The sequence below is a fragment of the Mobula hypostoma genome, chromosome 17 (genome assembly GCF_963921235.1).
Source record: "Mobula hypostoma chromosome 17, sMobHyp1.1, whole genome shotgun sequence".
NCBI lineage: Eukaryota > Metazoa > Chordata > Chondrichthyes > Myliobatiformes > Myliobatidae > Mobula > Mobula hypostoma.
In genome coordinates this window covers 6,046,184-6,060,166 of record NC_086113.1, presented here as the reverse complement: position 1 = coordinate 6,060,166, position 13,983 = coordinate 6,046,184, and the positions used below count along the sequence as shown (strand labels likewise).

Below are 13,983 nucleotides of genomic sequence, written 5' to 3'. Positions count from 1 at the left end.
AAGTCTTATTTCAAAGCCTTGCCTTGGGAGAAGGAAAGATTCCACTAGCATGTAATATTTTAAAAAGAAGTGTTTGAAGAAAATCTAGACTTAAGAAACCTTGGGTAGATCTTCAACTCACTGCTGGTATTACAGATAATCTGGTGATTAAAATCCATCTGACGTTCATGTATTGTGAGAGCAAGTTTACAGTGTGTCAATAATAGTTTAGCCTCTACAGTTTGTGCCTATCCGCATATCTAAAAAAATAGCTCATATTAGTGAATGCCTTTCAAAGGAATTAGGAATCTCAGGTTGAACAAAACTGCAAACAAAATTGTCTGTGAAATATCAGAGTAGTACATCTTTGAGTCCGATCCTGGAACCAATTAAGTTTGAAAATTGCTAATGAGATTCCCAAGTTTGTTTATTCCAGCACCAATGAAAGGATAAGTTAATTAAAAATTATAGCAGTTTCCCCCTCAAAATCTAACTGGTTTTGTTTCATTGCATCATAATTAGTATTTTATATACCCTGTTTTTGAAAAAGATATTCAAAACTATGCTCAAGTTTATTGAATAGATATTTCATTAATTATTTGAACTTAAATCACATAATTTGTGCAGTCTGAAAATGCAGATCCTTTGCCTTTCTGCTATGATATGTTTGTTGGTTAAGGATAAAATTTGTGACTTTATTAGACTTTATTGTGACTTTATTTACTAACAATTAACAAAACATGTACTGTGGTAAAATGTGTTAATTGTAGCTTATGGTAGGGAGAAGTTTCTTTTATCAGTGTGATCTACATTTTTCCTCAAATTATCTCAAAATTTCCTGTTTGATTTCTGTTGTTAAACTTCAATTTTTAATTGTAGTTCATATAAGTTTTTTCTTCCCCTCTTGTAGATTATTTAGCCTACAATTAACAGCAGGTATTTTAGTGCCTGCATCTTTCTTACGACTTTTTGCTTGTTTCTTTTCTTTTTTTCTTTTTGCCTTTCTTTGGCCTTTTGGTTTTAAATGTGCCTTCCTTTACTCCTGGTTGGACTGGAGTTTGAGTCCTGGCACTGTAGTTGTGTCGCGCTTGGTATAAGAAGCAAGAGGCCTGCAGTAAGTTTTGAGTTCAATGGCTTCTTGTATATTACTGTCGTGTACATTGTTTTGTTGCTTGTCTGTGCTTTTCTTTAAATATTGGTCTGTGCCAAATCAGGAGTCTGTATGGTGATGATTATTATATATCAGCAGAAATAAACGTTCAGTGGTCATTAATTTTGTTTGTGTTGAGTTAGTGTGGATCTTGGAATTTGTAACAAGCAATGAGCAATGTTTGTTGACAGATACTTGGAAGTCAAAATATTTTATAACTATAGTGTTAACATTAAATCTAGTTTCCCATAAAAAATGACTGGAATAAGGAGGATGACTTCAAAAAGAAGGTTGATTTTATCAGTTTAAATTTTGACTTTAGGCTTTAACTTTGAAAAAGTATACCAGAGACTTTAGTCCCTGAACTAATCTACCATTTGGATAAAGCTCCCAATTCACCATTTAATGAAATATAAATTCAGAAAAAAATTGACCTACATTCAGCAAAGAAAATTCATATACAGAAGATAAGATCTTAGTTTATTTTTAAAAATTTGAAGTCAAACAAATTTTTGCTCAAAATTCTGTCTTATTTTGTGTTACAGAATTAATTAGTTGTTTTCTGTGTTTCTTGATTATTTTGAATTGCTGAGCTCTTATTTCGTCCCTTTCACACGTTTACAGGTGGACATGAACTTCATGAAAAAGATTCCAGCGGGCGCTGAGGCTTCTAATGTCTTAGTGGGAGAAGTGGACTTCCTCGAGAGACCCATAATAGCCTTTGTTCGTCTGTCTCCTGCTATTCTTCTCACAGGGCTCACAGAAGTTCCCATTCCAACCAGGTGAAGCTAATACAAAAGATGATAGATGTTGGTTATGTAAATTTATCTATTAGATATGCTGCACTCTTCTGCAATATTTAATATATATACAGTACTGGCCTCATCGAATTTTGGTTCAGTACTGTTGTTCATGCTTGTTCTGCTTTTGCCTTCTTGACTATAACTAACAAATCCAACAATGCCCATCTTTCCACTTCTTTACCATTACTTTAGCTCTCCGTCTATATGGCCAAATTTCTTTTTCCTCCTCAGCATGCTCAAAATTATCAGCACATGCATATTGACACACAGTTCACCACATCCACAACCACTTGATTCCTCCACTTGTGCTTTCTAGTTGCTTGCACCATATTTAGTCTTAGGTGATGATTACTGAAGATAATGGAACCATTTTCTTCAGTAATCACCATAAACCCGATCAAGTTCAAGTACATTTATTATCAAAGAATGTATAGATTATACAACCTTGAGATTTGCTTGTTCACAGGTAGCCACAAAGCAAGAAACCCCAAAGAACCCAATTTAAAGAAAAAAAGAATAAAAATAAAAATAAAAGACAAGCACTTTTTGTACAAGAGGAAGAAAGAAAAAATAATACAAGGCATGCAAACAATTGAAGTGAACAACAGCATTCAGAATCAAAAATGAGTCCTCACATCTGAACCTCGGAGTAGGCCCAAAGCCTTGCTTATCAGTTCTTCATATTAGAGGGTACGGGGCAGTCTTCATAGCCTGAGCACCATGGAGATGACCATCGCAGGGAATGTGCAAAATTGGCTTTCATCCCTAAATTGACCCAACAGCAGATCAGCGAAATGCTCCAGTGCCCTGAGAGTGAACAAGATCATCTCTTGCCTCTGATCTGGGCTGGCTTTTAAATTGTCTGAACAGCGCATTGTACCTCGCACTAGGACCCTGGCAGTGCAGCTGCGAAAGGCCCCGAGCCTAGACCACACTGCCCAGCAACTGACTCTGGCCCAGATTTTGTCGCCTAGCCTGAAGCCGCTCTCAAGCTCTTCAGATCAACTCGGCCCCCAGAGTGATGCAACCTTGTACCAGGGCTAGCTGTGCGAACATTGAAATCGAATCTCCTTTGCCCGAGCCCTGACTTCTGCTTATGGTGCCTTGAGTGATACACCCTCGCACCTGGGGCAGTTGTATGGGCATCAGAACTCCGTCTGTATCAATTCATCCCCCAAACTCGCCTCGTCATTGCTTGCCCTTTCACTGTTTGCGGCAATAATTTAACACTATTTCCCTCAGGAAAGGTATTTTTAGTGATTTTTTTGGTTGGATTTCTTAGCTTTTTCACTACTGGGAAGCTGTTGCACATGTTCGGTTGCACCATCTTAACCGATATCCTCACCTTTGCATATTCCACCTGACCAACATATCATCACTATCAGAGGTGACCCTTGTTCCACTGTTTTGATTTGAAATGTGATCTTCAGGTCAAGATTGAACTTTATTAAGCTGTGCCCCTTACCAATGTTCTGTATTCCTTTCAGTCTGATCTTATGTACATTTCTTCTTTGAATTCACTGATATTATTTCCCTAATAAATTCCTGTGGCTAAGCTTTCACTTGCTACTCCAGTTATCTCAAAGTTCAAAATAAATTTATTATCAAAGCATGTATATACTACCCTGAGGTTCATCTCCTTTCTTCTTAGCTTCTACCTTGATCTGATTATACTTCAGTGAAGCACAGTGGGATTTTTATTTCCTTTTTAAATCTATGATGTAAATATAGGAATGCTGTTCCATCTCTTCTTATAAGCTGTATTTAAGTAAACTTGCTATGTAACATTGGAGTTCACGATCCATTTATTGCCAAGAAAAGGATTTGTGATGAATGTGGGCTATGTTGTTCCAGATGCCCTTGGGTTTTATTTTGAATAAAGGACAGTAGTTTGATACTTCAAATGTTTGTGTGACAATTGAGTTTGTTTTCATTAACCTCAAGGTGTAGTAAGTCCAAAACTACCAGTACTCAAGTTTGTGAAATGTTTCTGGTGGACAGAGACTCTTTAAATGTCAAATCCTATATCGGACTTGTTTCATGATTATCTGCAATTTATTCCTCTAAATATTTTTAATGCTTGCTTTAACTTTAAAGATTGGTAAATATTTTGGTTAGATAGATTTGCTTCAATTAATTAATAACATAATAGGAAACTAACTGTTTAAGCAACAAATTATATAGATTTTCTGAGCTAGTTATTTAGCTAAAATCAGCAAAATAAAATGTTTCATGGACTTAATAAATCACCCCAACACGAATTTACATAAATAATAGATTTATAATTGTGTGGAGGGAAGAGTATGGAAAGTAAATGTTCTGGGAATAAAATGTCTTACAATAACTTCTTATTTCATTGATATGTGTGTTATTAATTTAATATATTTTCAAAAATATTGTGGATGAAATAGATTTCAGAGCCAATATATTGCTAATAATACAGTTCACACATGGAGTGTTTTATTAATCCAAAAAATACAGATTATCGCTTCCTTGATATCAGGAATTCGATATACTTGTAGAATGATTTTGTTGATGTTGTAAGTTTTGGTACTTACATTGCCATCTGCAAAAAGTGATGATAGGAATTGGCTTTTGGCTCATTGGTATAAATTTGTTGTAATACCAAGCAAATTGGAATAATTTAATTTCTAACATGTAATTTCCTTCCTTTCAGATTTTTGTTTCTTATGTTGGGACCGTCAGGCAAAGCACAGCAATATCATGAAATTGGTAGATCAATAGCTACCTTAATGACAGATGAGGCAAGTTTACAAGGGAATTACCTCATTATAATGGGCCTTTTGGGTATTTTCAGTCTGCGATGGACTTTAACTAAAATATTGTGAAGCTGAGACCTTGCTTCCTTTCATTACTCTTCAGTTAAGCTAATACTTCATCTATAAAATAAATGTTTATATGAAAAAGATCAGTAAATTTGCTTCATTTTAGAAAATATATAAAGTGCAATTGTAAATAAATTCCATTATAATTACTGTGTACTACTGTTACTGTGTACTTTTTTTTCTCCCTCTGCTAGATTATGTATTGCATTGAACTGCTGCTGCTAAGTTAACAAATTTCACCTCACATGCCAGTGATAATAAACCTGATTCTGATTCTAAATTAAATTTACTATCCTGGATTCCAGACCTAACCAGTTCCCCTCTACCACCACTCTCCTCCGTCTAGTGGAATTATTCCTTACTTTTAACCATTTCTCCTTTGGCTCCTCCCACTTCCGCCAAACTAAAGGTGTAGCCATGGGCACCTGTATGAGTCCCAGCTCTGCCTGCCTTTTCGTTGGCTTTGTGGAACAATCCATATTCCAAGCCTATACTGGTATCTGTCCCCCTCTTTTCTTTCACTACATCGACGACTGCATTGGCTGTGCTTCCTGCACGCATGCTGAGCTCGTTGACTTCATTAACTTTGCCTCCAACTTTCACCCTGCCCTCAAGTTTACCTGGTCCATTTCCGACACCTCCCTCCTCTTTCTTGATCTTTCTGTCTCTATATCTGGGGACAGCTTATCTACTGATGTCTACTATAAGCCTACGGACTCTCACAGCTACCTGGACTATTCCTCTTCCCACCCTGTCATTGCAAAAATGCCATCCCCTTCTCGCAATTCCTCTGTCTCCACTGCATCTGCTCTCAGGATAAGGCTTTTCATTCCAGGACGAAGGAGGTGTCTTCCTTTTTTAAAGAGAGAGGCTTCCCTTCCTCCACCATCAACTCTGCTCTCAAAGGTATCTCTCCCGTTTCACGCACATCTGCTCTCACCCCATCCTCCTGCCACCCCAGTAGGAATAGGGTTCCCCTTGTCCTAACCTACCACCCCACCAGCCTCCGGGTCCAACATATAATTCTCTGTAACTTCTGCCACCTCCAATGGGATCCCACCACCAAGCACATCTTTCCCTCCCCCGCCCCCGCTTTCCGCAAGGATTGCTCCCTACGCGACTCCCTTGTCCATTTGTCTCCCCCCATCCCTCCCCACTGATCTCCCTCCTGGCATTTATCCTTGTAAGCGGAACAAGTGCTACACATACCCTTCCACTTCCTCCCTTACCACCATTCAGAGTCCCAGACAGTCCTTTCAGGTGAGGCAACACTTTACCTGTGAGTCGGCTGGGGTGATATACTGCATCTGGCGCTCCTGGTGCAGCCTTCTATATATTGGCGAGACCTGACGGTCGCTGAGCAACTATGCTCTGTTCGCCAGAGAAAGCAGGATCTCCCAGTGGTCACACATTTTAATTCCACGTCCCATTCCCATTCTGATATGTCTATCCATGACCTCCTCTGCTGTCAAGATGAAGCCACACTCAGGTTGGAGGAACAACACCTTATATTCCGTCTGGGTAGCCTCCAACCTGATGGCATGAACATTGACTTCTCTAACTTCTGCTAATGCCCCACCTCCCCCTCGAACCCCATCCGTTATTTATTTATATACACACATTCTTTCTCTCACTCTCCTTTTTCTCCCTCTGTCCTTCTGACTATACCCCTTGCCCATCCTCTGGGTTTTTCCCCCCCTCCCCCTTTTCCTCCTCCCTGGGCCTCCTGTCCCATGATCCTCTCGTATCCCTTTTGCCAATCACCTGTCCATCTCTTGGCTCCATCCCTCCCCCTCCTGTCTTCTCCTATCATTTTGGTTCTCTCCCTCCCCCTCCCACTTTCAAATCTCTTACTCACTCTTCCTTCAGTTAGTCCTGACGAAGGGTCTCAGCCCGAAACGTCGACTGTACCGCTTCCTATGGATGCTGCCTGGCCTGCTGTGTTCACCAGCATTTTGTGTGTGTTGCTTGAATTTCCAGCATCTGCAGATTTCCTCGTGTGTGCTGTACCGTAAACTATCTTTGAAACCCTAAACAATTAAGATAACTTATATTAGCTTTAAAACTGCAATTGTTGAAAGAATATGGTCATCTTACTGGATCTGTACTTAAATGAAGTAGATAATGAATGTGTTTTTATATATGTATTCCTATCCAAAGATTTTCCACGATGTTGCCTATAAAGCAAAGGATCGTACTGACCTGCTGGCAGGAATAGATGAATTTTTAGATCAAGTTACTGTACTCCCCCCGGGTGAGTGGGATCCTTCAATACGAATTGAACCACCAAAATGTGTCCCATCTCAGGTGAGAATCATAATTACAGTCTCACAAACACAATAAGATAAAGAAGATAATAATAAAAATACAATAAATATAAATACATAAGATAGCCTATATACATAGATTGAATATACTAGTGTGTATACATTCATTGTGTACTGTGCATAAAGTGACAGCAGGTACAGGTACACGAGATTCAAGATTGTTTAATGTCATTTCTAGTACACGTGTAAAGGAGAACAAAATAATTGTTACTTCGGATCGGATGCAGCAGAAAAAAAACACAATAAGATAAAGAACACAAAAAATAATAAATATAAATACGTTTGTACATAAGATAGCTTATATAGATAGTTTGATTGTATGTTCATAAAGTGATGCCAGGCACAGGTAACTGATGGAAAATGTTAAAGTAGTGGTGGTTGGGGGTGTGGAGGGGTCCATTAGTGGGTGAAGATGTTGATCATTTCTCCAGGTTCAGGGTTTCAGCTCGGTGAACCCTGACTGGTAAAACAGAATTGTTATAGAAACAGCAATGAAGAACCCTTCTACATCTGATTATGACTGTATTCCTGAGTCTCCACCTGGGACTTGTGGGGCTTGCAGTGAAAACTGAAAGGAAGCTACTGGTATGATGAAAGAAGCCCTGAACACCATCGAGGTGGATGACCTTCATTGCTGCTCAATGCCAGTGGTGTAACGGGCAGTAATAACACACTGCTTGGGAAAAGTAAGGATCCAGAATAACAATTATTTTGTTCTCCTTCACACTTTTGTACTGGAAATTACATCGTCTAATCAAAATTCAAGATTGTTTAGCTTAACTCACCATCAAAAATGGTGGATTTTGGTTAATTAAAATGCATTTTTCCATTCTTGATAATTGATTGGATATTCATTTACACTTGCCCGCACACTTGCCCATATTCATAACGGCAGCAGTTTGAAGAATAACAAACAGACTCCTTTTGAGGAAAAAATTGCCTCTTTTTCTGAAACAATATTTTGTTCACCCTCTCTCAATCAATGTTCAATAGCTGTTCTGCTTATGTTATCCCTGTTCCGTTTGGTTCAAAGTTACACATATTGGGGCTATCAATTACTTTAGCTTTAGACAATACTTCCTTTCAATACTTTTGAAAATGTAATTTAATTTTGCATTTCTAGTTTTAGAGTCATAGAACAATACATCATTGAAACCGGCACTTCAGCTCATCTAGTCCATGTCGAGCTATTAATCTGCCTAGTCCCATTGATCTGCTCCCAGACCATAACCCTACGAACACCTCCCAATCATATACTTATCCAAATTTCTCTTAAGTGTTGAAATCAAACCCAAATCAATCACTTCCACTGGCAGATAGTTCCACACTCTCATTGCCGTCTGAGTGAAGAAGATCCCCTCAAGTTACCTTTAAACTTTTCACCTTTCACCCTTAACAAATGAGCTCTAGTTCTAGTAAGATCAGAAAAAAAAGGCAAATGAAATGCTGCAGCTCATTTGTTAAATTACTTCTGTTTCATACATTTGAAAAGGAAAAGCGGAAATTCCCTCCCGTTCCGAATTGTTCAACGGTTACCAATGGAGCCCCAAATCACGAAGAACATCATACTGGGCCAGAACTAGAGCGTACTGGAAGGTTTGTTTTACATATTAATCACTATGGAAGTAATTGTTACCTATGAAATTAGTCATAAATTAGTGCATATAAGCTGAATGATGTTAGTAGAGCAAAGAATGAAATAGCAGTAATGTGTTTTAATGCTACCCTTGGCTTTTAATTTTTCTGTGTTTTATATACAATATTTTGAATATGTTTTGACGGACAGGCAGGTTGTAAAAGTTTGAGGAGGGTGAGATTATGGTAATGTTTTGTAAATACAAGCTGAAACAGAAACAGATCGAGTTTCTGTTAGAACATAGAACATAGGCCAGTACAACACAGGAACAGACCCTTTGGCCACGATGTTGTGCCGAACAATTAAAGTAGTAATCAAATGACCAACCTAATTAACCCTCTCTACCGACATGAAGTTCATTTTCCTCACGTGTGCCTATCTAAACTTCTCTTAAAAGTCTCTAATGTATCTGGTTCTATCACCACCCATGGCAGCAATGAAACACAACAAGTCACCTAGTCAAACAGGGATAATGAGTGGATATATTCTATTTTCAAATTCTGAACTAGGTATATTTCCTATCCAGTCCTGGGGATAAGTCACTCTATAGCAGGGGTTTCCAACCTTTTTTATGCCATGGACCCCTACCATTAACTGAGGAGTCCGTGGACTCGAGGTTGGGAACTCCTGCTTGATCGTATGCTTACTCTCCATATTGCCATTACAATAATTTTGGTGACATTCCTTCCCTCATAAAGTATTACTTCTCCAAGGTTGTTCAGCTATTGTAAATACTGATGCAAAGTAATACCCATTGTATCTAGATGCCCTTATTTTTATTTCAATAGCACTGTTGATAGAGTCAACATAAACAATCTGATGGAGGAACTCATCGGGTTGGGCAGCATCTTTGTAGATACGGTCCCCAATTTGTTTTATTCCACCTTATTCTCTCAATGGTGAAATGGAGTTGATGTTAACATTCTGTGTCAATTTTATTTCAAATTCCCCCTTTGAAGGTCTTGCTGATTCCAAATGGTTTTTATTGGTCTTTGTATCTCTGCTGCTGACATGAAAGGCATCAGCTTTGTTTCTTTTTCTTTTGTTTTATTCTTTCTTTATCCAATAAAACGTGTTTGTGCAAATTTCTTTTGAGTCAAGCGGAAGTCTTGCTCCTCTAGAGTATAAACTGGTTTCATGTCTTAGTCAATTCTTTGAATAACATCAAGTCAGTTTTAGTTTCTCTGCATTTCTGTCTGTTGATCACTACCTTTAACTATGTGGTAAATGAGCATTCATGCATTTTTGGCAGCTAGGTAAATCTGACTCGTGTTAATTATGAACACATGGAGGGGAGGGGCCAGGGTCTAAGAGGAATAAGCAGTCGATGTTTTGGGCCCAGACCCAACATTGTTGGCATGGACTCGGGCCAGAGCGTCTGTATCTGCGACTCAAATCAAATAGAGTCATCGAATCTGTATCTGTGACTTGAGACAAACACGGCCTGCCCTCTTCTTGATTCTGGGTTACATTGTTGCAGAAAATGCCAGACACTCATTACTAAAAACACTGTAGGAAGCCACCAGAGTTTTTGAAGTCCTCCATCAGTGACAGTGGTTGCTTTTTCCCCTTTCCATTAGCACGCTTTACCTGCTATCTTTCCCATAAACACAAGAGATTCTGAAGATGTTGGAAATCTTGAGTAACACACACACACACAGAATGTTGGAGGAACTCAGCCAGTCAGGCAGCTTCTGTGGAAGGGAATAAACAGTCAACATTTTGGGTGGAGGCCCTTCATCAGGACTGGAAAGTAAGGGAGCAGAAGCCAGAATAAGAAGGTGGAACATCCCTCTCCTCCACCCACCCACCCACCCAACCTTCTCCCTCACCTCGTCTCACCTATCATCTGCCAGTTTGTACTCCTTCCCCTCCCCCATCTTATCCTTGCTTCTGCTCTCTTCCTTTTCAGTCCTGATGAAGGGTCTCAGCCGTGAAACGTTGACTGTTTATTCCCCTCCAACGATGCTGCCTGACTTGCTGAGTTCCTCCAGCATTTGTGTATGAACTGGATTTCCAGCGTCTGTGCCATCTCTTGTGTTTATGATATCCTTTCACGGGATGTTTTTTCTCAGTCACTTGCTTTTGTGTAGCCATTAGCAAGACTACATTGTGCTCAGAGCAAACAGTTTTTAAATAGCGTCGGTTGCGTGTGTCTGTGTTTAAAAAGTAGTGATTATTGTCACTGATGGTTGGTGAGAAATAAGCAGTAAGACAATTCAAAACTGTTTTGCTCACTGTGTTTTCAAGCATTCAGGCTTGGAGATGCCAGAAACATTCAGGACTAAAAATGAAACTTTTTTTACTACTTCAGCACGGTTACTGGGTTAAATTTCGAGAGTCACAAGATAATGTTGCAGCTCTATAAAACCCTGGTTATACCACACTTGGAATATTGTGTTCATTTCTGGTCATTTCATTATAGGAAGGATGTGGAAGCTTTAGAGAGGGTGCAGAAGAGATTTTGAATTGAATTGAATTGACTTTATTTCTTACATCCTTCACATACATGAGGAGTAAAAATCTTTACATTTTCTCTCCGTCTAAATGTGCCATATGCAATCATAGTAATTTATAATAACTTATAATAAATAGAACAGTTAATGTAACTTAGATTTACCAGGATGGTGCCTGGATGATAGAGCATGTCTTATTAAGATAGTTTGAGCGAGCTTGGGCTTTTCTCTTTTAAGCGAAGGAGGATGAGAGGTGACTTGATATAGGTGTACAGGATGACAGGGAAAAGACAGAGTGGATAACCAGGGACTTTTTTGAAGGGTGGAAATGGCTATACAAAGGGGCATAATTTTAAGATGACTGGACGAAAGTATACGGGGGTTGCCAGAGGTAAGGTCTTTACGTAGAGTGTGGTGCGTATGTGGAATGCTCTGTTGGGGTTGTGGTAGAAGCAGATACATTAGGGACATTTAAGAAACTCTTTGATAGGCACATGTATTGTAGTAAAATGGGCTATGTGGGAGGGAAGGGTTAGATTGATCATTGAATAGGTTTAAAGGTTGGCACAACATTGTGGATCTAAGGGCCTGTACTGTGCTGTAATGTTCATGTTCTATGTAAACTAATTTAACTATAACTTACTAACAAATGAAAATCTGCAGATCTGCAATCCACTTAACACACACAAAATGCTGGAGGAACTCAGCAGGCCAGGCAGCATCTATGGAAAAGAGTAAACAGTCAATGTTTCAGGCCGAGACCCCTCATCAGAAAAAGATGAGGTCAGATTTGGAATGTGTGGGGAGGGGAGGAAGAAATCCAAGGTAGTAGGTGATAGGTGAAACTGGGGATGGGGGGACTGATGAAGTAAAGAGCTGGGAAGTTGATTGGTAAAAGAGATAAAGGGCTGGAGAAGGGGGAATCTGGAACAGAAGACCGTGGACGAAAGGGAAGAAGGAGGAGCACCAGAGGGAGGTGATGGGCAGGTAAGGAAATAAGGTGAGAGAGCAAGATGGAATTGGTGAGGGAGGGGGCATTACTGGATGTTCAGAAAATCAATGTTCATACCATCAGGTTGGAGGCTACCCAGGCAAAATATAAGGTGTTGCTCCTCCAACCTGAGTGTGGCCTCATCGTGACAGTAGAGGTGGCCATGGACTGACATTTTGGAAAGAGAGTGGGAAGTGGAATTAAAATGGTGGCCACTGGGAGGTCCCACTTTTCCTGGCAGAGTACAGGTGCTTAGTGAAACAGTTTCTCAGTCTACGTCAGGTCTCACACTGGGAGCAGCGGATACAGTAAATGACCCCAGCAATCTCAGAGGTAAAGTGTCGCCTCTCCTGGAAGGACAGTTTGGGACCCTGAACGGTAGTGAGGGAGGAGGTGTAGTAGCACTTTTTCTGCTTGCAAGATAAATGCCAAGAGGGAGATCAGTGGGGAGGGATGAATGGACAAGTCATGTAGGGGGCAATCCCTTTGGAAAGCAGAAAGCTGGGGGCAGAGGCGGCCCTATACCCAGATTGCCTGGCATGCTGAGTTGCTGCAGCATTTTGTATGTGTTGCTTTAACTATAACTTAAATTAGCCTTAAAATTTATTGCTTCGTTAACATGGTTGAGTAGTGATTGAGCTTACAAATATCTTTGTCCGAGATTGAGTTAATAAATGTTTGTTTCTGCAGATTATTATGTGCATTTAAAGTAAGTTGTTGAATTCTTAAGTTTTGTATAAACTTCCTAATTTGCTTCACAGGATCTTTGGTGGCTTAATCCGCGATATCAAAAGGAAGTGGCCATTTTACCTGAGTGACTTCAAGGATGCAATTAGTTTGCAGTGCCTAGCTTCCATTCTATTCCTTTATTGTGCTTGTATGTCTCCTGTCATCACTTTTGGCGGATTGCTTGGGGAAGCAACAGAAAATAGAATAGTACGTATTTGAGTCATTCTTTTTCTTATTTCTACCTCTGTGTCCTGTTTATGGCAAACAATTGAATTTTGTTTGGAAAACTACCTTTTTGTAGGGTCTTACCAATTAATCATTTATTTGTATTTTGGAAGGAATATGAAAACAAGTATTTATTCACCACATACATGTATTAGGAATTTACTGTGGTGTGTTGATCAGGGCACGACATATAACAAAAAACAACATTCGATAAACAATTATACAAAAATGAAGTTGTATGTTAAAATACGGATATGGAATAAAATGTACAAAATACATAAATACCAGCATCTATTTACAATATAAACAACGTTATAAAAATGATTTAAAATGTTTACAGTGCAGTGACAGGGGTAATCGCCAGAGGGTGGTGGGATGGGTTAATTAGAATGGTTGATCAGATTAGCTGTCTGGGGTAATAAGCTTTTAAGATGGTGTGAAGTTTTTGTTTTAATTGCTCTGTTGTACTTTTCACAAGGGAGCTTTTGGAAAAGGCAAAGCAACACACACAAAATGCTGGAGGAACTTAGCAGGTCAGGAACATCGATGGAAGTTAACAAACAGTCGATATTTCAAGCTGAGGCCCTTCTTCAGAACTCTTCTTGGCCTGAAATGTCAACCGTTCATTCATTTTTATGGATGCCGCCTGTCCTGTTGAATTCTTCCAGCATTTTACGTGCGTTGCTTTGGATTTTCGGCATCTGCAGAATTTCTCATATTTTGAAAACAAAAAGTGCTGAGTGGGTAGTGTCCACAATGGTATTTCCTGCCCAATTCCTTTATCCTGGACATACAGAAGTCCTGCAGTGATGGTAGATTGCTGGCCTGACAGTTCACTGTA

General features: G+C 39.3%; 1 protein-coding gene across 7 annotated transcripts in view; it reads left to right on the top strand.

Annotated features, from left to right (window-relative positions):
• LOC134357810 (sodium bicarbonate cotransporter 3-like) overlaps positions 1 to 13,983 on the top strand; it is a 147,856-nt gene that overhangs the window by 84,687 nt on the left and 49,186 nt on the right. For all 7 annotated transcript variants that reach the window (XM_063069485.1, XM_063069487.1, XM_063069486.1 and 4 more), the window contains 5 exons: positions 1,754 to 1,911; positions 4,610 to 4,697; positions 6,939 to 7,085; positions 8,598 to 8,701; positions 12,950 to 13,124. In XM_063069485.1, coding sequence (XP_062925555.1) covers positions 1,754 to 1,911; positions 4,610 to 4,697; positions 6,939 to 7,085; positions 8,598 to 8,701; positions 12,950 to 13,124 — 672 coding nt within the window. The remainder of the gene's footprint in view (positions 1 to 1,753; positions 1,912 to 4,609; positions 4,698 to 6,938; positions 7,086 to 8,597; positions 8,702 to 12,949; positions 13,125 to 13,983) is intronic.